Below are 24,884 nucleotides of genomic sequence, written 5' to 3'. Positions count from 1 at the left end.
AAAACATTTAAACGCACATTATCTCCCAGATAATTATGTAACGATCTTAAAGGTTTATGTTAGGAGTCGCGTTTTGTCTTTCGACCTAAACACTACAATACCCATCAGGCCAGAGGGTCAGGCTGCTGTTTCTATGGAGAAGAAGATGAATTTCAAAATGCTTCGTTGTCGTCTGGATTATTCCATTAAGCTCAATGATTGGAAGTCTCTACCTGAAATGCACCATGGGAGTTGTAGTTATATCTTTAGGTGCACAGTCTTCTACTGATGCATTTTTTTTTTATCAAAGAACAAAGCTGTTAATCTTTTTCTATTGATGATTAATCAGGAGATTTTCATGAAAGTGAGTCACTCACTGTTGACTTTGCATCTCTAAAGGTGGAAATAGAAGTGAAGGGTGCCTAAACGTCCTTTATTCTTAGATTTGCATGTTATAAAAGCCTGTTTAGTTGCTGTTGCAGGATCTGAAATGAACCTTGACGTATCAGGATCAGACACCGAACACGAAGCCAGCATTTTTTCCTTTTTATTGCTATGAAGCTCACATGAACCAGATATATATATTTTTCCACAGAAGTGGCAGCATTAATCAACTGACTCCATTTCCAGATCTCTCTGTTCTTGGAATTCGTCCTTCTCGACTTCCCGGAGTTGTTCGCCGTTGCTCTCCTCTATGTGGTTCTCCTTGGGCTCCTGGACTCCTTCAGAGAGTTCTTGTGATTGGCTGTCGCCCGTTTCTGTGGGTATGATGTGAGAGATCGTGAAAGAACTGGCGATCTCCTTCAGACGGGCCTGCTCTGACTTCAGTTTAGCCAGTTCCTTGGTCAGTGGAGATTCGAGTGTCGGCACTGCTGCAGCCGGGGCAGCCGGGGCAACTGGAGCAGCCGGGGCAGCCGAGGAAGCCGGAGCAGCCGGGGCAGCCGGGGCAGCCGAGGAAGCCGGGGCAGCCGGGGCAGCGGTAGTCTGATCCTCTTGAGGCTCTTTGGGCGTCTCCACCACCTTGGTGCTCTCCTTCTCCGTCGGCTTGCTCATGTTGTCGTCTGGTTGACCTCCAGCACCCTGAACCTTCTCATAAGATTTCTTCCTCTCCTCTTGCAAGGCCCTGCACAGATTCTCAAGCTTCTGGTTCTTGACGGTGACGAGCTCAAACTCCTTCTCCTTGATTGCTTTCTGTGAAGTGTGAAACACAATGAAAACATGCCTCACAATCAAACTGTTGTATTGGGCTAAAAAAAAAAATGTTTCTTACATCTGCCACCATGTCAATGAGACTCTTGTTGCAGCCATCAAAGCGACTCTTCCATGACTGGCACTCTTTCTCCAGCTTTTTCATCTTCTTTGCCATCTATGCAACAAAAACAAATCACGTTTACACGGCACGCAATCACAGCCACATCTAAAAATAGGGTTAAACACTTTAAATCACGTTTTTATTCACAGATGAGCCTATATCACGACGCCGACTTCAAATATCCCGTGTAATCGCTCTTACTTTGTCCATGTCCTGTTTGAAGCCGCTGTAGACGGTGTTACTCTTTGATACCGTGCCCTGGAACTCGTCAAACTTCTTGGAGTACATATCGAGCTGAGGGGGAAATGTTGACAAAAAAACATGAGCGGGAGACAGACAGAGAGAGAGAGAGAGGTAGAAAAACAAGCCAACGTTGCCCATGATGCCCCGTTACTGTACCTGAGTCTTCATATCGATTTCTTGCTCCTTCATGACCTTCACTTGCAATTTATACTCGACCGCCTGTTTTAGCATCTGTGGAATATCAAAACGTTCCATAAAAAAACGAGCATTAGCGGATTAGAATTGCAAATACGTCGCTTTGAAATGCTCATAGCGGTCGACAAATCTGGTACACGGAACGTACAAGCTCCTTTTCCAGCTTGTGCTTCTCCTCGGCCTCCTTCAGCAACATGTTCGCCTGCGTGAGTTTGGTGTCCAGCAGCTTTTCTTTCAGGTCTCTGTGTTTGAAGACCTTTTCCAGGTTCTGGAAGACAATCGGGTGAATTTATGAGACGTTTTCACACAGAAAGCTGTTTCATTTCTTGCTCAGGGGAGCTCTGGCCACATAAAAACTGAAATACTGGAGCTAATAAATGTGAGAGCTCGGGCGAAATGTGCGAATAATTTATGCGTCTCAGGCTGGCGCAGAGGATCAGACGGTGTGAGGTTTTAGTACAGTTTTTTAGGTGGTGTTGCATGTAAAAATTTCACTTTCAGACTTTGTTCTGAACCCGTGCGTGTCAGAATCAGTACCGCCTCTCGCTGGTCGTATTGCGTGATGAGTCCCTTCAGTTTCTCGGCCAGCGCGCTGTTCTCCTGGCACAGCTTGGTGTTGCGGGTGCTGTGCTCCTCGATCTGGGCCTGGATGTCGCTCAGCGTCCCCTGGAAGTGGGTGGTGATCTCTTTCCTCTTCAGGTCGTCCTCTCTGCACCTCTGCAGGGTCTCTTCCTGCATTTCAGGGATGGATGAATAAACACATGATACATTTAAGATCAGTACAGTGACGAAGCATCTGTAGCTTGTCCTCGTCTCTTGTGCCCTTCTGTTATTTCAATAAGAAGCTACCTGCGGTCGTACCCGCTGTTTCTTTCCCACCTACAAGCGAACAGCCTGTTTTGTCGTTTCACATCGCCGGCTTCGCAGCTAATTAACTGCTGCTCCAATGGGCAGCCAGCTGGGAGCGGGGAAGGGAAGTCAAAGCTGATTGGTTGATTTCAAATCAAAAGTCTCACTTCTGTAAGTGCGACGTCATCAGAGCTGGAACGAATTAATATTCTAGTATCGATTAACCTGCTGAGAATGAGCCAAAATATATTCAGTTTACTGTCACAAGCAGAAAATCTCCACAAGAGAAGCTATAATCAGATCATGCTTGAGAAACGACTTATTGATTATCAAAATAGTTACTGATGAATTTTTACTGACTGATCAATTCATCAACCAATAGTTTCAGCGCAAATTATTATGATAGTAGCTATAGAAGTCGGTGTATTCTCTTCTGCTTCAGACCTCAGACTATTAAAAATTTCAAATTTGGACATCAGGTCCTCAAACGTCCACTTGAGTCAGTCTCCATAAGTCCCCATGTTCACAGCAGAAATTAACATGTTTACAGCCTGGTACAAAAAACTGTTTTGGTCTCTGTAGCTAATTTCCCCGTTCATGACAACTGTACTGAGGGTGAATTTATATACAACTCACCTGATCAGATTATATTAAGGTTTAAAGTTATGCAGGATTAAGAGTGTGGAGCTTTGATTGACAGGTGGGTGGTGTTACAGGTGGATTGTTTGAGCAACCAGGCGTCATTCGGCCGACCTCAGGCTGATCTTTGCCAGTTTTTGAATGGCAAAGATCGGTGGCGGTGGCAGGAAATTCAAGATTCAAGACGTCACGGATACAGCGTCCATTCTTTATACTGTCAATGTTTTTTTTCCAGCACTAAAGTGAGCGAAGTGAGAGTCCGGTGTAAATGTTAATTAGATTAATTATTTCATTTACATTCATCAGCCTGATGAGCTCTCACACCACGATCTGTAGGTGTGACAGTTTACGAGGTCAGCCTGAGCTTTGACTGCCTCCAGCTGATGTCGCCTCCTGAAGAGCACAACATATGGTTACAACAGCTGGCACCCCCCCAAAAAAAATCAATTAACATCCCTCCCTTTTTTTCAGTAGCTCAGATTAGACACGATTAGCTGCTTCCACCACTCCACGAAGAGCGGACATGTCGGGGAGCTTCAAGTACCTTTAAGGTCTTGTTGTGCCTCTGCAGCTCTCGGCAGAGCCCCTCCAGTTTACTGCGAGCCAGCACGGCCCGGCTGTGCTCGCTCTGCAGCTGGTCCTTCTCCTTCATCACTTGGAGCAGCTTCTTCTGCAGAACCTTCAGCTGCTTCTGATCGCTCCGATGCTCCTCCAGCTGCAAGGAAAACACACACACACAAGCCCGTTAAGCGTAAAGATACAACACGTCCAGTTTTCCTATATCAGTGCACTCACCAGCTCGGCGTGCTTCTTGATGATGGCTTCCAGTTTCTGTTCTGGAGTGTGCAGTTTGTTCAGACTTTGCATGAGCAGCATGGCTTCTTTACCTGAACAGCCACAGAGATTAGAGTTAAGCATCGCACGTCAGTCAAGTTTAATTAGCGCCAGAGCACGAGGCGAATCAGATCCAACGTTCTCAGGGTTTGAGAGAAGCTTATACAGTGAAAAATCATTTTGGCACCCGAGTCAGCTGAAGCCAACTATAAAAGGCATGTGGAAATACTATTTTACCTGCTCGTCTGTTGCAGATGGATGCACTTACACGCATTACAGCTCTGCTTACACACCTATCAGTTTCAGTACAACTTGGACTTTTGCTGACGGCGCTGAATGAAAACCCACCCCGGCTCCAAATCGATAAAACATTCTGATAATAAAAAAACAAAACACCACCTAGATTTTTGAGCATCTTCTTCTCCAGTTTCTGGTCCTTGCGGGCGTCCGACTCTTTGACGGCTGTGACCTCCTCGGCGTCCTCTGGCTCAGCGGGAATCTCGGCAGCCTGGTAGGTGCTAATGATGTCCTCCAGCTGCTGGGCCAGGTCCTCTGTCAGGTCAATGTGCCGACCCTCGGCCGGAGAAGACTCCTCCAGACCCGTGGGTGCAGGGCTGCTCTCCTGACATGCCTCCATTATTCTGAGCTAGTACTGAGAGGGGAACAGTTGGTTTCTGGGGGACATAAACTCCTCTGTGCATCACCCTGACTACATTTCACATTCACAACGTCGTCTCCAAAGTGTGCAACACGTTTTGCATTTTCAAGACACATTAGTGATCAGATTACGGAAAAATAATCAACTTCTGTTGAGTAGATTTGTTCATTTTAGGTATACGAGTTGCAGTATGTGTTGCTACTAATATTAACAATGGCTCTGTTCTATTTAAGTGTCCTGGCAAGCTGTGATAGTGTTAAGGTGAGCCAGCATGGAGAATAACCAAGGATCCTGAAACCTAAATGGAATTCAGCCATGATTCGTTTACGTCCTGTGTTTTTAAGTCTGTGACCGTGAAGATGGCCCGCGGAGCTGCAGCGACTAGTCAAGTCAAAAAACTGAAAATTAATTACAAAGTGCTTTAATTATTAGTCTTTTTTTTACATTTTCTGGTTCTGGTTTTGTCAGAATTTACAGCTTTTTTTCCGCTGAATATATTTGAGTTTCGGCTGGACAAAAACAAGCCGCGTGAAGACGATTAATCAATTAATTGAGAACATAATCAGCTGATTAGTTTCACCATGGTGCCTTTGAGCAAGACACTTAAAAACAGCTGTATATCCCGCACTGGAGCGGCTCAGTGAGAAACATTAGCTGCCACAGACGGACAGTATTTTCCCGGTGTTGACAATGTTCCATGCTTATTTAGGCAAACGTCGTCTTTTCTGATTAAGAAGTGACTCATCTCCGGTCAATTAAAGCGCTGGCACAAGCTCGTTAGTGCGCTGCAGTGAGTGAAATGAAGTAATACACGGTGCCTTTGCTGCCTGTGTTTTTTGCGTCTCTCTTGTGTAAGCACAGGCTCGCAGCCAGAGCCTGTTTACGTGCATAAAATTAGTGCAGCCTTCGACGCTGCCTGTGCTTTCACAAGCAGAGCACATGGCACCTGTTCCAGACCCCCACGGGCTATTTTTAGGAACTTCTTAATATGGGCAAGATATTTATTTATTTCTAATCCACTCTCATCGATGTCAATGTCAGTGTAAGAAAAGCTGCATCTCGAACTATAAAAGAAATAAAATAAAGGTGCATCACCTCTGTTTGTTTTTAAAGGAGGGATCCAAATGGAGATTTTAACTAAAAATAAACCATTAAAAAAGGCATTATTGATGTTTTTCTCTGTCCGAGGAAACAACAGCAGCGATGCACAAACAGAGAAATAAATGAAAAGTGTTGTTTTTAGGTTAAACTCTTCCTGTTCTGTTAACATGTGACACGAGCAAGCCTCAGTCCGTTTAACCCCTACTCATTTTCAGCAAACTTTGCACCAGAAAGAAGCAAAACAAACAGTTATTAGTACGTTTAAAGAGTGAGTAAAGGTCTGAAACACACAACTTGAGATTATCTTTGTGTTATTTAAGTTGTTTAAAGCGTAAATGTCCCTGAAAAGAAGCAAGCTAAGGAGCAAACAAAAGGGGGTCTTACCGGGACCAAGGGCCAGAGAGGGAAAAGGAAGAGTGTCGAGGGGGGCTTGGACAGGCTGCCACCACAGATACACAACAGCTGTGATAAGACCACCTCAAAATAAACCAGAGGAGCACAGCTCACTCCGAGCAGAGAGAGGGAGGACAGAGATGTCACAAAGCTAAGCAGGAATTTACCTCCACGTCTGTGTGTGTGTGTGTGTGTGACATCCAAATGCATTTTTAAGGTTTTTCTGCAGCAGCCATTTTGTGCAATGCCTTTTTTTTCCGCTGCTTTGAACCACTATTCATTTTATTTTAAGCCCGGGATGCTGTTAACAGCCATATAATTATTCTAACAAATGGGCCTGACAGGGCCCGAGTCACCAGCAAGAGAGAGAGAGAGGGGAGAGGAAAAAAATGAACTGTCTCTCCCGATTGGCCAGAATTAGAACAGACCTCCTCCTCCTCCTCCTCCCCAGGCCTTGAGAAGATAATACACTCTCAGATCATAGTGATTTCCTCGCTTTAATACACGCTTAACGAACGCAGTGTTTGCAGAGCGCTGTGCAGTGCGAGCTCTGCTGACACGCAGCGAGAGGAGCTCTGCAGAATCTGATGCAGCCTGTGAAATGTTTGAATATTATCCACAAGGTGAGAACTATTTTTGGAAGCATTCATTTATTTTTTTCTCTTGTTCCTCGTGGTATGACTGCAGTGATAATTTCTCACCAGAGGATGTCACTGGTAGGAGTCTCTCTCTCTCTCTCTCTCTCTCTGGAGATAAAACTCTTGTTCACTCTCGTGTGATCTAATTCCAATCATCGTGAATAATTATGCAGGTGGGAAATAAAAAAAGAAAAAGTAAATAATCTGCGACACACATCCTTGGGTTAGAAGTATATTCTTTTAAAACAATTTTTGAATTTTAATTTGAAAAAGTAGAGCACCAAACAATAAAGTCCCCATAGCATAAAAGAGGCACTCCGTCCTGAACTAACCAGTTTTGATGCAAATCGCTAAAACAAACGGATTGGCTACTGAGGTTTTTTTCGCTCTATTTTTTTGTTTGTTTTTGTTTTTTTCTTCCCCTCCAAAAAAAATCTTAGCTGAGAGGTAAAATGATTTGTCCTCTGTGTGTTTTACAGGGAATTTCATAGACATGAGAGGCACAATGCAGTTCAGTAAATATGAATACACGATTTTTAAAAACAAAACAAAAAAACACACAAACACAATCTGAACAATGCAAAAAAACAAAAAAAAGCATAAATTAGAAGGCTTCGCTTTCCCCCTTCACATTTTATGAAGCGTTCTGCATCGTCATTGTCACGACAAATAAAAATTACAGAACCGTGAAATCAGAAAAAAAAACAAAAATTAAAGCTACATACATCTTCAGAAAAAGGGGAAAAAACACAAAAAAAATTAAAGCAGTGCACCTTTTTAAAATTTCTTTATGTAAACATGAGTGAACAAAGTGTTTTCTGACTCAAACTCTCTCTCCGAGATGTGAATACACATTTTTTCTCCTCTTAAAGACGACACACGGTGTTAGTGATCGACACTGTGCTATCCTCGCCCCGACATTTTACCTCTTGAAGAGATACAAACACTCTACGTAAAAAGTTTTCTCGACACTGCAAAAATAGTTTAAATCATAAAAATACACGTATATATATACAGAGAAGAAGAAGAAGAAGAAGTAATGCATTTGGTGACTGATTACTTACATTTTGAGCTGAAGCACAGTAACATAGTCAACCAACTCACGCAGTTAACATCATTACTTTTTAGTATAACTTACAGTAAGTGATATTGATTTTTATCCAGCTTTTTCTTTTTTTTTTTACACTTGAAAATGCAATAAAACACACTATCGACTGATCATCGTAGCCCCTTTTTGAAATCTGTGTGCAACGTGTTTCACAAAATGAGAAACGTGAAAAAACGACTGGAATGTTTCAAAAAACCACAAGAGAACGTAACATGTTTTCACTCCCCCCCCCCCCGAACCCGCCGCCCGCCCGCCCGTTTTTCACTGACCGAGTCAGTTTTTTAAAAAACATCAAAGATGAAAAGGATGAAAGTGCATCGTCAAAACTCATAAAACGCTTATGGTCATCTGTATAAGAGAGAAGAAGAAGAAAAAAAAAAGCTGTTTTAATCAAAGCAAAGACATGAGATCGAAAAAGCGTCGCCGGCGTGGCTCACTGCATAACTGCATCACTGCTGCATAAGTACAGATATACCATATAAATAGTAGTCAAATATTTACCAGTATCAATAAGTGCTCACGTTCTAATATATAAATACATCTTACAGTATTCATAATTACATATTAACTTCCTCTATTTTTGTGCAATAGCAAATCCCATGCATGTTTTTTTTTTAGTTTTTTTTTTACCAAGATTTAAAAACCACGACATTAAGAAAAAAATTGCAACATAAGAAACGTTTCGTTAAGATTGTTTCACGTAAATCAAGCCGCGTCCGCCCGTCCATCCGTCTGTCTGCAGAACCGACGGCACAATAAACAAAGAAAAATATTTTCCTTTGAGCGAACTCTCTCCGTCTCCGATAAAACCTCGACAACCTCCCTCATAACGAAAAACGCCGAAAAGCAAAATAAAGGCACGAGATCCTTGTCGCTTGATTAGAAGCACCAAACTGCACAAGAAGCGTCTACTTAAAATTTGGTCAGACTGTTTCATAATACACATACTTTTCCCCTTATAAATAGTCTTTATTTACTGCACTACTGCATCACACCTTGATATGATTACATTAAACAACAGTCTATTTCTCAAAGTACACATACAGTAAAATACAGTTTGTATGCATCTAAGGAGTATATGTTTAAGGACATTTGTACAGAATCCATAAATATAATTTATGTGCAATTGTACGCAAACTACTATGTCAAACAAAGGCATATTAGCATAATATCTTTCCATATTGCACCTGCACCCAATAATTGATTTTCCACCTTGCTTCTCGTCCAATCATTTCAAAGAGTCTCCGAAGAGAGAGAGAGGAGCACATCAGACATTTCTTCTTCTTCGCTGCGAAGGCTTGGTCTCCGCTCAGGTTTAAAAAGGAGGCTGTCTGGAGTAGTAGTATGTGCAAGTCCAAGAGGAAGTGTTATCATATTGCCTCTAATGGGATTAAAGATGAGGTTATGTGCCTAAAGGGCCGAGGGATGACAAGGTTTGCAAGGTGTAGCGTGGGGCGTCTGTTCCCCAGATCGAATCGAGGAGACAGTTTCAGTGAGGGTCCTCTGTTGTGATCTTCAACGAGGCGATGGCTTTCAAGCAGGTCTGGACGTTCTCCTCCTGTCTGCTATCGCTGACACCGGGGTCAAGGCTTTTCTCCTGAGCAGCCGGATGGGAGGACAGCTGGTTCTGGCCTCTGATGTCGTCTCCTCCAGTCTCGAGCCCGTGGACAGATCCCTCCCTGCTGCTGCAACGCTGGCCCTCGCTGCTTTGGGGGCTTGGCGCAGAGGAAGCGGTGACATCAGTGCCGGAGGAAGAAGGCGGGGAGTGTAACAACATCTGGAGCCCTCCGACAGGAACGACGGGGAGCAAACTGTGGGCCTGCTGCTGGGAGTGAAGAGGGAGGTGGCTGAGGATGTTCTGGTGATGAGAACTGGCAGCGGCAGGCAGACTGGAAGCCAAGCTGCTCCTTTGATCCTGAAACGACATATTGGCAGCGTTAGGAGCAGCTTCGATCTCGCCAGGATCATTTCTCATGTGAAAATATATTACAGTTGTACAGAAATGTGAGAAATATGGTGTTATTAAGTCAAAAACTTGGAGACAGCACTTGGAGATCACATATCATCGCCACATCTGCACAATCCATTGACGATAACAGTTTTTGTTGAAATAATGAAAAATCAGGAGCAACACTGTGTTTAGTTTATGGCAATGCTTCTTCCACCTCCCAGTTAATCTAAAAATTCTTAATCCTGCATAACTTTAGTCCTTAATATAACCTGAACAGGTGAGTTGTATATAAATTCACCCTCAGTACAGTTGTCATGAACGGGGAAATTAGCTACAGAGACCAAAACTGTTTTTTGTACCAGGCTGTAAACATGTTTATTTCTGCTGTGAAACATGGGGACTTATGGAGACTGACTCACTTCTGGAGCCAGCCTCAAGTGGACGTTAGAGGAACTGCACTGAACAGTTTTTGGACAGCTATTTAAGCGTGGTCTTCTTCAACACTGTAAGTCAGTACTTTTTAGTAACATCTGGCTCCACATCTGCAGTTAAATAAATCCAAACTAACGTCTGTAAGTCAGAAATCCTTCCAAACATCTTCCAGGCAGGTTTTAAAGATACTTTGCTAATTGGCTGAGCTTTATCTGGCATCATGCATCACGATACGTACCATTTCCATTTCAAAGGCTGCTTGTTGTTGAGCCATCTCCATCTTCGCCTGGTGTCTAGTTTTATCTCCGCCGCCTTTGTGTTGATGCGAGCCTCGGCGTGGTGAAACCGCCCTGAGCACGACTCTCTGTCGACCTCTGACCGAGGACTCTCGCTTCCCGGCCAGCTCTGTTCCAGGGGACATGGGTCGTTCGATCGAGCCCGGGGAGAGGTGCTGAATGGGCGTGAAGCTAGGTGAACCCGGCCTGAGCGGAGAGGTGTCCCATCTGGGAGAGGAGCGACCTCGCGGGGAGAGTTCTCGCCTCGGGGATGGGTAACGTAGACGTGAAGGGGAGGGTTCCCTGATGGGAGATTCCCAACCAGGGGAGAGCAGACAAGAAGAATAGGGGTCAAACAGGAAGCTGGCCTGGTCTGGAGACAGCATAGTCAGAGAGTCTTCATCCACAGACTTTTCTCTCTGGTCTGCTGCAAGGACAGGTCGATGGTCCGAGCCTGTCCGCCTGCCAGAGGACTGTTGGCGGACGTCGGCATCGGGCAGAGAGGTGAGGGAATATCCGTGGATAGCGGCGGTGGCTGTGACCGACAGAGAGGTAACTCCACACGGCTGAGGACTCGTGCTCCTCGAACGCAGCTTCGGAGTGGAGTCGCCCTCGTATTCGTCGTCCTCGTCGTCGTCTTCGTCGATTTCGTCAACTTCCTCGTCCATGCCGTCGGAGTCCTCCGCGTCCGAGAACTGGTGTTTGGCTGTGACCACCACCTCCGTCTTGGACTCTTGTTGGATGTCGTCCACTGTAAGAAAGAAAAACACTCAGTTTACTCTGCTGTACTTCATGCATGTGCAGGAATATCACGCGTCGGCATCTTACCGTGTTCCTGTATCTCTGCCTCATCCATCGTCACCGACACTCCCAGTTCGAGACATTTCTTCATGTGCGCCTTCGACTTCATATGTTTCGTCAGGTTTCCTGCAAAGTGATGAAACAAGTATGAAGTGAGTTATCGTTTTTCAGTGCAAAACACCCCCCATAACACCACCAGCAGCTATGTTTTGCTTACTACAAGAGGACGCTGAGAAATGAAGAAAGTGAAGAGAAAAATGAGGCGACAGAGCTGCTGATTTTGCACCATAGTACCTCGAAATAGCAGCAAAAAAACTACAGAGCGCTTGCTGCTGCTGCTGCAAAATGGTATTTTTAAATATCTGATATAACCCACAGATTTTTGTCTTTTCTTTTTTTAGCAGCGTCTATTAAGATTTTAATCATCTTAATAGACACCGACGTGACACGTCCATCTGTTTTAAAGGAGCAGCGTGTAGGCACCCCCTCGTCTCCTCCTTTTTAGTGTGAAGGAGAAATTAAGGTGGCCGTGCAATGCGCCAAAAAAAAAAAAAAAAAAAGCTATTTAGAGGGCAAGAATTTAGTTTGTCTGCTCAGGGATTCTGTAGAAACATGGTGGCTTCTCTAGAAGACGGTCTGTGGATATAAAAATCTCATTCTAAGATGATAAAAACATAAAAATTCTCATTTTCAGGCAATGAAAAGAGAGTTTTCGGAGTCTTACGATTCACCTTTAAAGCCGGTATGCGTACCTTTAGTTTTAAAAGCAAAGTTGCAGACCCTGCAGATGTACGGCCTCACATCTGTATGAGTCCTGATGTGTTTTTTCAGCATGCTCGGCTTCTTACAGCGAATGCCACACTCCTCACAAATGTATTTCCCCCGGCCCCGACCTCTAACGTACACGTAATCTTCATTGGACTTGTACCTGGACGACAGATAAAGTATCCCAATGAGGAAATACATTAAACAGTGCTAATACAGCTTCTTGTGGTGTGACGCTGACGTAAATCTCGACTGACCCTCCCTCGAAGATCTTAATGCGTGTCGGCATGGTTTGGGCGGTGGAGGTGGTGGCCTCCCTCTCTTTCCACTCCTCCTTGGTAGTTTTCACCCTGCAGCCGATGTCTTTCACCTTCTTCCCGTAGGTGATGTCCACCTCTTTGGGTTCGGGTTTCCTCTGCAGCTGAATCAGACGAACAAACGTTTTGTTAACATCCATTATAAGTGGACACCTTATCGACAACGTAACGCGATGCTTCCAATATTGTGTGTCACACGTGGCGTTACACAGCATGTTTTGCAAACATAAGTTATGCAGCTGCTGCTGCTGCTGCTGCTGCTGAGGAACAACCCGGTACAGGTTCTGCATGGTTTATATCAAACATATAAACTTTTATCAGCCCTAAATCCAATGCAACAGGGTGGGGGCAGCACATCGCCAAGACACATGATACTTATTTGAATTTAACTTTGGCGTCTAATGATCTTTTTTTTGTTTTGTTTGGTTTTTTTGCAAGCAGTAAATGCAGAGCGAGTGATGAATCAAAGAGTAGAACATCATAACTAGCAGCAGGCAAACGATTTACAGGCATTTGCCAAATGTGGCTGAAGCTTCTGCCAAAAGATTTGAAGTGTGCCTCATTCTAAGTAATAAGGTCATTTCAACTTTCAGTTATTTCTTGCTGAGGTGGAAAACTACCCAGTATTTAGTCAAACAGGCCAGATCATTATATATATGTATATTTAAGGCTGCTTATGCTGGGTTTGGATTATTTTCTCACCTGTTCCACGGTCTGCCTCCACAGGATGAGGGATGAAACCAGTTTCCCCGTGCCGGGCTGACACATGGCGGCCACGGTGTATATAACCTTGTCTCCCCTCTGTTTGGACTGCAGCAGAGCCAGAGCGGCGCTGGTGCTCAGTTCGAGCGGGTTCGGGTTGTGGGAACTCACGCACCAGGTGGCATAGACGGAGGAGAAAGGGGCATTGCTGTGGGAGCAGCTCGGCTTGGTGTAGTTGAGGTAACACCAGCTCACGCCCGTCGTCGTGCGAAGACTTGGAAACTGAGATAACGGCTTCGGATGCTCGGCGTCTGAGGTCAGGACGTCTTGACTGGTAACCAGCTGTGCGACCATATCCATCTGCACTCGTTTGTCCACGCCAACTTCTTTAACTTCACCGACTGATATCATGGAGTAAGGAGGTGAGCTACTTTCCATGGCTGACTCAAATCCATGGTCAGTGGCCTCTGTCACTTTTTGCTGAAGTGTCATAAACTTATTTATTAATCTACGTGAGTCATCCTGAGCGAGAGGTGTGGATGCACCCTGCATCTCTGACCTGTGCCCCTTCTCTTCACTCAAATTACATTTTCCCAACTCCACAGCACTCAGCTCCTCTACAATCTGCCCAAACATTCGCTCTTCTTTCACACGTTTTTGCTGCCTGACCTCCATGAAAAGGTCCAGGCTGCTGGCGGGGGAAAGCATCCGTTTGTTTGCTCCGCCGCTGGAGGCGTTAGTGGTCGAGATAGTTCTGGAGGTCAGAGAGAGAGGGATGCCCGTCTTGAGCTTAGCCGACGACAAATCGAGGGCTTCGACGTTGAGGGTGTGCGTCGAAGGCGGTCTGGTGTAAGCGCTGTGAGAATCAAGGTTTCCAGACAGACGTGAGGTTTGGTTCTGAGCGGTGGACGTAGTGGAGCTAACGCCGTCGTACTGATTGTCGAAAATCTGAGATACTGAAGTGTACGTGATACTGCCGTAGGATGGCACATGGGTCTGTATTCTTACAGGAACTAAGAGGCTCGGGTGTGACAGCTGGGGGAACGTATTCCCGGTGGAAAATATTGGCAGAGTCTGCGGTAGAAGAGCGACTGCTGTGAATGGTGGGGAGGTGCTGCCGAGGTACTGATGCGGAAACACTTGAGATGGGACTTGTGTTACCTCGGTGTCCATATTCAACGACTCCTGTCGCACCAAGTTCCCCCTCCTCCTCTCCCTCACAGCGCTTATGTCCACGTGTCTAACTTTGGACGTCGGAGAAAGACTGCCATAGTCAAACGATATGCTGCGGACCTCTGGGAACTCCTTGCGCAGGTTACACGGCGCCTGCTCCGAGGAGGAGCGTCTCATTTCATGTTGTTGACGCTGGTTGAGCACAGAGAGGGAGTGCCCACTCCCTGGCACGGCTAAGAGCTCCAGTGGTTTGCCAAATTCATCCTGCCTGGCTGGAGAGACTGACTTCAAGCTCTCCTCCCTGTCAAAGGAGAAGGTGGAGCTGTAAGATAAGTTGCTGTCCTGGCTCGGGCTGCGGGATAGACTGGTGCAGGCGGACTCAAAGCTAGATTCGCCCGAGGAGTGCTCAATATCAGCCAAGCGTAGCCTTTTCTTCTTTGGGGGGAGCTTCTCTGGAGGGAATTGTGCTAAAGTTTCACTCCTTTGAGGCCACTGAAACTCCTCCACGTGCTTCTCTGGCTCCTTCACCTGAACCTCTGGAGCTTTTTCTGGACTGTCAGGCTCCACCGTGACCCTGATTTCTGGGACTTGTATGTTGGGCTGTCGCACAAGTTTGGGGCCCATTTGAAACGATTGCCTTAGCCTACCGTCACTCCTTTCCATCTCGTATGATTCACTCGCCTCCATAGCTTGAAATGAAGAAATACTTTCCTGTCTCTGCCCGTGATACTTGTACGAGTCTGACTGTTCAGAGTAAGGCCTGTTTATGGAGTTTGTGTGCTGGATGACGGATATTACGTTCCCTAAAGTTTTTCGACCGGACATTTCGAGGCTCACTGATATGTCCATGTCACACCTGTCCATCTGTGATAGCATACTTGAAGAGTGTCCTTTCCCTAAAGCCATCATGCCGGCCGCAGCTTGCTTTGAGTCGTAGTCTTTGCTCGAATCAAACATTTCTTCACACTGTTCATGATGGGCCTCATACTGACCTGGCAAGTCTTCCTCTTCCCTCTTCTCTTTTCGGCGCTTCCGAGTTGCCAGCTCCATCGCGTGTCTCTGATGGCTCATATTAGACGCCGCGGAGGGGTAATTTTCCATTTCCAATCCTGAGGGCGAAACGGCGCTCTCGCCCATCTTCCCGTGACTTTCGGCGTCCGCGTGGCCGTCGTGCGCGGACAGTTCGAAAGCAGCTTGCCGCCTGAGCCTCCTCATGCCGCCGGTGCTCGTCCTCTCATCGAACGAGTGGCTGCCTCTGAGGGCTTGAGGCATCGGCAGACACACCGCCGAGGACGTTGGCATTGAGTTGCTTCTGATCAGAGGCCCCACATCAGAGCCGGCGTCCAGCAGGGGTTCCTTTACCTCCTCCCGAGTGAACGACTTTGTGTTTATTTTGATTGACTCAACTGTGTCTTTCTCTTGGGTGAAAACACGGGAAACGCCTTTCTCCGAACGCATCCCGGTGTACTCGCTCGGATCCGTGCTACAAGCCACAAAAGCTGCTGTCTGTTTGGGGCTTGGCCTGTAACACTTCCCGAACATAATCTCCTGATAGGACTTTGCGTTCGTGTTCGGGGGACCGGTCTGGTGCTCGGTACTCTCGGACCGCGAGAAGTATCCAGAGTCCGTGCTGCCTTTGCTCGACTGACTCGGGAGGGACAAATTGTGGTCAGAGTCGCTGCTTCTTTTTTCAGACAGCCGAAGTGCAAGCCTCTGTTTGATCGTGCAAGATTGAATTGCACGGCTAGCCTCGGCAGCGGCAGGAGGTGCATTGATTTCTTGGGGCTGGGATGAACCATCCTGAGCTGACACTGACGTGGCTCCCTTTTTCTGAGCAATGAGATTTAGTACTTTTACAGCAGTGTTATCCGATCCCTCCACTGGAGAGTCCAGCAGCAGAAGCGGGTCGTTAAGAGTGTCCTCGTCCGTGTCCGTGCTTTGCTCAGCATCAGAGAATAACTCTCCTTCCCCTTCAAAAGACCCCTGGTCTGTATTGGCATTGTAAGAACCGAGTTCAGAGAGTGGCACTGTTCCAGCTTTCACAGAGTGAGCATGGGACTTTCTGTGTTTGTATAAATTACTCTTGGTTTTGAAGGAGAACCCGCAGGGGACGCACGGGTAGGGCCGTTCCCCGGTGTGCGAGCGAATGTGTTTCTTGAGCACGCTGGGTTTGGCACATGCCCTGCCACAGTAATCACAAACATACTTCCCAGGCTTTTGTGGTTTCTGTTCCACCTTACCCACAGTCGTCTCTGACAGCTGATCCATCCCTGAATGGGAGCACTGTTGTTGGACTTCAGGTGAACTGGTGGACTTCCTGTGAGATGACGCGGGACCCGGAGACTGTGCAGAAACTAAGTGACCTACGGCTTTCTGTCTGCCAGTGGGAAATGATTTCGTTGTGGACTGTTGTGGATATGAAGACACGTCATAGTCTTGATGGCTTGTGGACTGGATTTGGGAGTGCTGATCTTCTAATTGCAGTGATTTCCCTGAGTCAGACATTTCTTTGAAACCACACGTGTCTGTGCTCTGACCTTCCTGCAGTTGTTGGTGCCACCCCTTTCCTTCCAGTTCGACCGATGGACTCCTTTTAGTCTGCGCTGCCTCTGAGGTACATTTTTTCTGGGCAACATTTCTGTCCTGACCCTCGGTGGAGCTTTTCACCCCTGCAGTAGTTTCAAGTGACTCCATGAATCCAATGTCACTTTCTTTGGGATCGATTTTCAAGGACACTGTCTGTTATGTGACTGTGGTGATATTAACATATATGTGAATTGACTGCGGGGAAGGGTCATCTGAAAGAAATCAGACAGAGGTGACAGTTAGACAACTCAAACATGAACGCACGAGAGACAATCTGAACTAGGACGACGTAAAGAATCGATCCCTTGGTTAAAGATGAGTTAAATCCTCTCCTTGAGAGCGAGAGCTATTAAAGACTGTTTCCCAAAAGTCCTCCTAATAAAATTGGAGTATAAAATTCATAATGAGCTCCATCACAGCAGGAGTGGAAAAAAAAAAAATCCTCCCTCTTTGCCAGCCACTAAAAAAACCAAAAGGTATCTCATATCAACTCTGGCGGATGCCCCAAATTTCCCTGTGAGCGTGCATAGATGTGTGTAGGTATTTAAGGCACATGCTCTTACTGTAGTATGTGTGTCATGGATGGTTGTAGATATGAGTGAGTGTGTGTGTGTTGAGTCTAATCTCCTTTCAACAAACTGCAACAGTCTCGATATCAACTCGTCACTTCTATCAGAATATTTACTCTTTTAAAAAGGCCCGGCGTGTTTTAGATTTAGTGGCATCTTTACCTCACCCTCTCCAACACCAGGGTATGCTTTCATGTAAACGAGGTCTGTTGGCTTTAAATTTAAAAAACGAAGGGAAAAATCTGTGGCAATGGGCGTGAAGGTGAAACACAGAATTGACAATTTATACTTTATGCTGCCGGGGGGGGTCGCAAGGCGATGATGTGATTACGACAGATTAAGGTCTAAGGTCTATTATCATCATGCTAAACATTACGACGTGTAACATCTGGGGATAGTGGCGGGTCGCAAATCACTGGTACCGTTGTTTTGGGGGTCACGGGATGAAAGGTTTGGGAAGCCCTGCTTTAAATAACGGCAATCGCGAGGACGTTACGAGGGTTAACTTAAAAAGATATAAAGACGAAAGGAAGCCCCCTAAATCACACACACTGGACCTTTAAGTGCAGATATCTGTATCTGTAATGAACAGTCAGATATTTTATTTATATAAAAATCCAAAAATTATATAAAATCTACAAACACTGTAAGCTTAGCTGTCAAATATCCACGACATACCGCCCCGAGTGCTTTCTTTCAGATTTAACATTTCAGTATTCATTTCACTTGTTAAGTTTCTGACACTGCAGCCCCGTGCGGGAACAAAATCCAAACTTAAAGCGGAAAATGATCTATAAGGGAAATAAAACACGGAGGGGGACGTGATGTTGAAGGGGGAGAAGAAGAGGGTGACACTGTTAGATCACGGTGATGATGTATCTACGTGAAAACATCTAAATGTTCAAGCTTAAGTCTTTTTTTATCCACTGCCAGGATCAGATCATCTTCAGCTCCCTGTGTCATCCTCTCCACGCCGGGCTCACATACTGCCTTGTACATAAACATCATCATCATCATCATCATCATCCTCGTGGTTAAAGCGAATTGCTTCTGCCACTACACTTTGGTCTCGTACCATGGGGATGAGTCTCTGAGGGCACGTCATTTCCATCTTCTCAGTATCAAACGCTGTGTCCTCCCTAACGAGGTTATGTAAGATTATCTGGTTCAAACCCTCTGAGTTCCCCTTAATTAGGACATCCTCCGACTCTCTCACTCTCGTTTCTCTCACTCCCTTCTCTTTCTTTGTTAGCACACACCGCTCGCACACACACACACACACACACACACTCCTCAGGCATAAACCAGAGGATACGAAGCCAAGGTGACTCTCTAGATGCCAAAAGATGCTTGAAAGCAGCAGCAGCTGTAAGGATGATAATTTCCTGATTGTGTTTTTTTAAAAGAAAAGATGCCTCTTTGGGCTTTTGGTTCAGTAGCTCTGCTCTCGGACAGATTTGAGCAGGATAGAGAGGGAGGGAGAAAAAATGATGAAGGATGGTGAGGGCTGCCTCAGATCGGAACGATCCATGTTTCAACGGGGAGGTTTACTGAGGTAAACTAAGTGGGGTGCCTCAGGGGGGGTAAAACAAACACACAAAAAAAATCAGAGGCCTGGTAGGGAGCTCCCTTTCAAGGTCGATCTGACCTCATTGCTTAGTTTCCATCCTCTGTGAGAGCCACGAGAGGAGGGAGTGCAGAGTGACAGCGAGATAAGACCCTCAGAAACAATGCATACCTTTGAACAGAGCCCACGTCTCACTGACAAAGTCTCTCAGCAGACTTTTTTTTTTTTTTGTGCATAAAAAGACTGTCGCTCTCGGGGCAACAAGCACTAACCTTTAATATATGACACAGCAGCAATGACGTGCAACAACAGGAGGCAGGTGGGTGGCAAGTAGGTGTGTGTTTCGGGGGACGATTGTGGGCTGACGGTGGTACAGTATGTCCGCATGGATGGAGAAATTACTTTACGGATCGGAGAGGCGGGAGGGGGGGGAGAGGGGGGGGGGAGGTTGGTGGAAGATTGTATTTGAACGGCACACATTCACATCAGCACCATCACTGAGAAGGACAATGAGCAAACAAACCCCTGGCCATGGAGAGCATCGTTATGCCGCTCTGCATTACATCATTAGAGGCTAAGTTGGCCATTAAAGGGAACAGGCATGAAGCCTCACGCTGACAACAAATCCATAAATATCATGAGGAGATGACCGGCTTCAGAGAAGCTGCTGGGTATGGTATTAAAAAGAAACCAAGCAAACATAGGACATAGCATGCAGAATGAATCAACAGCTCTGTGAGCTGTGTGAGCAGAATGACACACACACACACACACACGGTCTGATGGGAAGAAAGCCTGGGCTCCTAATACAGCAGCTGACATTCAGATATCAAATATAATCCTCATACAAACCTGACATTTGAATAGTCCCCTGTCCCATATCGACAGTCACATGTGACATTCCTCATGCTGCATAGTCCTTTTCTCCATTCTCCTCATGCCCCCGGACAACAATAATGAAATAAATTAGCAAGGTAAAGTCCCATCAGTCATGAAGCTGCTGGCTGACTGGGTGTACATTAGAAGATCTATTGATGCGAGCTAGTCACCAGAGAAAATACCCAACCGTGACGTGCGGACCCAGGCACAAAAATAGCAAAGGGGCCCTGGGAGGGATTACACAACAGCCCACGTTTAAGGACGCTTTCCTCTCTCTCCCTCTCTCTCTCTCTGTGTTTCAAAGCAGCAGCTGCCTCACACTACACTCACAAAGTGGGGGAGTCAGATATCATGATGCAAAAGAGCTAAACATCACCTTTTTTTTCCCCGGATAGCCAGACGTCTCATTCATTCATTCATTCATCCCCTAGATTCAGCCTGAAAATTGTGTCATTTCATTCACACACACACACACACACACACATTCATGCTCTATATAAATGAGTCGGACAGGAGCGTGTGAATATAAGCAGAGCAGAGGAGGAGTGTAAGTGACAAGCTCTTTGAAAGACACTAATCACATGGTGCAGCAGCTCTGAATGTACATTTCCTACAGCGTGATCCTATTCAGTGTGTGTGTAACTCAATGAAAAGACGTGGCTGACTGCGAGGGCGCTGCAAAAATTATAAAAAATAAATAAAAAATTGTGAGACACCCACGAGCCCCCCGTTCAGAGAAGCCAGCTCTTCCCATCATGAATGGAGAGAGTCGTGATGAGGGTGTCATTAACACGGGGAGGGGGGAACAAACCAGGACAATACTGCAGATTATGTGCAGCTGCAAACCTTCCATCTCAGCCTGTGAATCAGATGTACGAGTTCAGTGTGACATGGTGCTATTACAGCTTTCGACATTAACTTCTCCTCGATAAATACTTCCTCGTTAGGAAATTAAAAAATGCTCTAACGGGGCTATTTTTATAAGCCCAAGGACACAGACTGCATTGTTAAACTCTCCTCGAGTGGATGCAGTTTGTATTATATTTAAAATTGAGGCAAATTATATCATTAAGGTAGGAAGGAGACATTTGTGTAGAGTCAGTTTGACCTTTTTTTTGTGCCTCCGGTTTTATTTCATGATATGAAATCATGTTTTCTATTATAGTTTCTTACATCGACGTGTGGGATTTCTTTATCTTTTGACCAACAGATTTGGAAATGACAAAGTAAATTTGCTACTGAGCTTAAGTCCAGTTTTGAGGTATTAGTACTTCGTTTGAGTCTTTTTATTTGCTGGTACTTTAAACTTTTACATTTCGAAGAGAAATCTTGGTGCTAACCCCAATGTTACAGATAATTTTCTGATATTTTACATGCACCACAAACTGTGTTGTTAAAGACCGAACTACCCAACAATATACTGTATAAAGAGGTTAAAATAAGCCGCACTACAGCTTATTTTAACCTCTTTATACAGTATATTGTTGTGTAGCTAATTATACAGTTTGTGCTGCATGTCAAATGTCTGTAACGTTGTATCAGTCTCCGCGATCATCCTGGTATTAAGAAATCAAATCAAAGTGTGTTTCATTGATCAGTACGCATTTATACATTTTATATCCTCAATGTTCTCGTGAGTTATTCATGTCATCATCACCAAATAATGGGGATAATTTTCTCAAGATCTCGGGATAACGCAACTTTGTTTTCTCGAGATAACGTCGTAAATAACTCGTTATCGCGAGAAAAACAGAGAAAATAAAACGCGTGAATGTGTGACCGCTTTGGGCTTCCGTAGGTCTAAGGTGTGTTTCATTGCCTCTGAATTCGACACTTCATCTCTGAGAGGAAGAACGTTTGATTTCTTCTCATTCGTTTTTTTTTTACTTTAACTCCACCACGCGTTTCTGACGGATGCAGAGAAGATTAAAAACATTTCACGACTATAAACTACCTAAACAGTCCTAGCAGCCACAGGTAGAAAGTGATGGTTGAATACATAATGACAAAATATCTCACCTGCCATAATTTTATTGGATGCTGCTCACAACAAATCGTTTGCGTTTTGCCTGATTTACAATCACTACTGCACCTCCCGAGTCATTTGTGTGAAACTTCTGGCCTTTTGACACAATATAATTTACACAACTATAAATACTTCACCCGCTTTGACCATCCTGCTCAGTTTCACTCTGTGCCACCGGGTGAGAACAACTGGGTGCCTCTATGAATAGGAGTCCTTGGCTTTTCGCTCGGCCATGGCTAAGGCATATCTCAACACTTAACATAAAGCTTACACAGCAGAACAAAGGCTTTAATCTTATGTAACCACTTATCGCTGAACTTCACCTCGGAGTTCAGAATCCGAGCGGCAAGCCTTTTATTTTTCCCTTCAGAAAACTTCTCGCCGTGTGCCAGAGAAGCAGCGAATGCAGAGGCCGTGTATTGACAGAGTCCCTCCACAGTATGGAATTGCAGAGGAGCTATTATTAGATATCGCCTCTAACAAGCCCGAAGATGAAGTTGAAGCTAACTAACTGCACTGCAGCTGAGATCCATTATGCTGTGTTCAGTATCTAGAGGAGCGGCACTAAAATGGCTGATACTCAATGTGCAGTGAAGGTCAAGTCGCCCATCTCTATAAATATAATGGTCTGTCCCGCAGGATGTTCCACACTGCTCGGCATGTCCACTATCTAAAGCTCTGCTGACCGGCTTCGAGTCTGCCACAAATTTGCATGTGATTGAACGCCACCACATGCACCGAGGCCTCTAATGATATTAGTGCTAGAACAGGTGACGGAGGAGGAGGAGGGGGGGGTGTTTATGAATGGAAGGAATGAGGTTTTCCTCAGGTATCACTTACAGAGGGACTCTGAACATTAACACCTAAAGAAAATCACCTCCCTCTTGGATTCATTCACTTTTCTTTGTTGTTTTTTTTGTCCATCATTTCATTTATCCGTCTCTTTGAGTCAGCTCTCTCTCTTTTTCTCTCTCTCATACCAGGCGTACTTATGCCCATTATCATAGCGGTACCTGAAAATAATCTTGACTATGATTGTGTGTTTCCATGGCAACCTCGCCAACGTCTGTAGCAGTTTTTTTTTTTTTCCCGGTTCCTGTCTACATATATAATTACCAGCAAAGATTACAGCAAACCACGAATGCAGGAAGAAAAAGAAAGAAAAGAAAGAAACGAGCTGAAGAGAATCAGGCTTCATCAATATGTGAGCGCACGGTGTTAACAGGATGTACGGCATGAGATCCAGAACATAAAGAAAACGTTGACGTCTGCAGACATCTCAATACAAGAAACTGATGCTAAATACACTCCAACAATATGTGTGTGTGGCTGTGAAACCAATGAAAATGTAATTCCTGATGTGGCCACTTGAGGCTGGCTCCAGAAGTGAGTCAGTCTCCATAAGTCCCCATGTCCAAATGTCCAACTTCACAGCAGAAATAAACATGTTTACAGCCTGGTACAAAAAACAGTTTTGGTCTCTGTAGCTAATTTCCCCGTTCATGACAACTGTACTGAGGGTGAATTTATATACAGCTCACCTGTTCACATTATATTAAGGCTTAAAGTTATGCAGGATTAAGAACGTGGATTGATAGGTGGGTGCTGTCATTCGGCCCACTGCTGATCCAGATTTTCAGCTTTAAAACGACGCTTCGTTCACGCAAACGCTGTCCGTTCTTTAAGCTGTTGTTGATTACATCACACTCGCTTCTTAAATGGAGAGAAAATCATGATTAAAGTCATTTTTATGAACAAAAATGCCCCAAAATGTCTCAAATCCAGCTTCTTAAATGTAAATATTTGTTGTTTTGGAAGGCTTGAATGATGAATAACTGTGAGAAACTATGACTGTTTTTCACATTTCCAAATAATCATTAACTACAATTAAGTGATTATTCTTCTACGATATTAAACTAAATATCTTTGAGTTAAACATGTCATTTTAATTAATCGATTAATCACTAAATAATCAAACTTATCACTAATTAAATGAGTCATCAGTTGCAGGCTGCAGCTCATATTAATACTGTTAGTCTATAATTCAAACTTGACTTTGTGCAGCTCTGTCAGGATGCGATCAGCTTGCATCCTCCTCTTGTTGTTGTTGTTGTTGTGCGGGGGGGATCAGCTGTCATGTGCGGGTCCCAGGCTTGTGGGGATAGCCTTGCTGAAAGCAAGGGAGGGGGAAATGCACGGACGTGAGAACCCCTTGCAAACCCCCCATCTGCACGTCATGGAACATTTGCAGAGCAGGGACCTCCCACCTTAAAGGCGTGCAACACAGAGCAGACACAACAGAGAGAACTGCCCTGCACCGGACTCACCATCTTAGGTGACAAACACACCTCTCTGTCGCCGTTTTGTCACAATGAACGGCTTTAAAACGCGGTGTGGAGCAGCAGGAGGAGCAGGAGGAGGAGGAGGAGGGGGAGGAGGAGCAGGCTTACCGGTCACCGTGCCACATGCAGATCATGTCATTTCTCTGATGTGTGACAGGGGGTGGAAGCTTGTTTTTCTCGGTCGGCTGTGCACAGCAGGGGGTGGTGTAGGGATCAGTTTTGCGCTGTCAGCGTGCTTTAAAATGTCCCGCACGGCTGTGTGTGTGTGTGTGTGTGTGTGTGTGTGTGTGTGTTATTGCACACGTGAGCAGCAGGGGGCGCCAACAGGCTGCTGTACCTGAGATCATCCAGGTGATCAGGTGATGAATGCAGGTGGGAAACACAGAATGAGACACGAGATAAATCTGCATGTGTATTTATTGTTTATCAATAATTTAATAATAATATCAATAATCAATAATAACTTTATTTCTAGCCTCGATTAAGGTGAGACAGGTTGGATCTATCACAGGTGTGCAGGACACACGGATAGACAGTAGCTCAGTATGTT

The 24,884-nt window shown here is 45.1% G+C and overlaps 2 protein-coding genes across 3 annotated transcripts; both read right to left on the bottom strand.

Annotated features, from left to right (window-relative positions):
- Positions 1 to 509: 509 nt before the first annotated feature.
- txlnbb (taxilin beta b) lies at positions 510 to 6,301 on the bottom strand. The gene is made up of 10 exons (XM_010753416.3): positions 6,195 to 6,301; positions 4,451 to 4,703; positions 4,013 to 4,104; positions 3,762 to 3,932; positions 2,267 to 2,461; positions 1,878 to 1,997; positions 1,691 to 1,765; positions 1,493 to 1,585; positions 1,250 to 1,345; positions 510 to 1,170 (listed from the first exon to the last, which is right to left on the bottom strand). Exons 2-10 carry the CDS (start codon positions 4,686 to 4,688, stop codon positions 586 to 588), a joined length of 1,665 nt encoding a protein of 554 aa, XP_010751718.3. The 5' UTR covers positions 4,689 to 4,703; positions 6,195 to 6,301; the 3' UTR covers positions 510 to 585.
- Positions 6,302 to 7,060: 759 nt separating this feature from the next.
- Positions 7,061 to 24,638, bottom strand: hivep2b (HIVEP zinc finger 2b). 2 transcript variants are annotated; one of them, XM_019277864.2, is made up of 7 exons: positions 24,443 to 24,638; positions 13,193 to 17,163; positions 12,431 to 12,594; positions 12,161 to 12,336; positions 11,436 to 11,534; positions 10,571 to 11,358; positions 7,061 to 9,864 (listed from the first exon to the last, which is right to left on the bottom strand). In XM_019277864.2, exons 2-7 carry the CDS (start codon positions 17,057 to 17,059, stop codon positions 9,439 to 9,441), a joined length of 5,520 nt encoding a protein of 1,839 aa, XP_019133409.2. In that variant the 5' UTR covers positions 17,060 to 17,163; positions 24,443 to 24,638; the 3' UTR covers positions 7,061 to 9,438. The 2 variants fall into 2 exon arrangements, with proteins under 2 accessions (XP_019133409.2, XP_019133407.2); XM_019277862.2 differs by lacking the exon at positions 24,443 to 24,638 and adding an exon at positions 19,940 to 20,792.
- Positions 24,639 to 24,884: the final 246 nt, after the last annotated feature.

This window comes from Larimichthys crocea, chromosome XXIV (genome assembly GCF_000972845.2).
Source record: "Larimichthys crocea isolate SSNF chromosome XXIV, L_crocea_2.0, whole genome shotgun sequence".
Taxonomy (NCBI): domain Eukaryota; kingdom Metazoa; phylum Chordata; class Actinopteri; family Sciaenidae; genus Larimichthys; species Larimichthys crocea.
The sequence above is the reverse complement of the archived record's forward strand: the minus strand, read 5'-3'. Positions and strand labels throughout refer to the sequence as shown.

What these genes read in the sequence shown, in the direction of transcription:
- hivep2b (XM_019277864.2), bottom strand. Translation starts at nt 17,059, where the DNA reads ATGGAGTCACTTGAAACTACTGCAGGGGTGAAAAGCTCCACCGAGGGT. An exon ending in ATTAAGATCTTCGAGGGAGG is followed by an intron (nt 12,337 to 12,430) that starts GTCAGTCGAGAT and finishes TCTGTCGTCCAG; the next exon opens with GTACAAGTCCAATGAAGATT. An exon ending in CTTTGCTTTTAAAACTAAAG is followed by an intron (nt 11,535 to 12,160) that starts GTACGCATACCG and finishes ATCACTTTGCAG; the next exon opens with GAAACCTGACGAAACATATG.
- txlnbb (XM_010753416.3), bottom strand. Translation starts at nt 4,688, where the DNA reads ATGGAGGCATGTCAGGAGAGCAGCCCTGCACCCACGGGTCTGGAGGAG. An exon ending in TCAAGAAGCACGCCGAGCTG is followed by an intron (nt 3,933 to 4,012) that starts GTGAGTGCACTG and finishes TTTTCCTTGCAG; the next exon opens with CTGGAGGAGCATCGGAGCGA. An exon ending in TCATTGACATGGTGGCAGAT is followed by an intron (nt 1,171 to 1,249) that starts GTAAGAAACATT and finishes CACACTTCACAG; the next exon opens with AAAGCAATCAAGGAGAAGGA.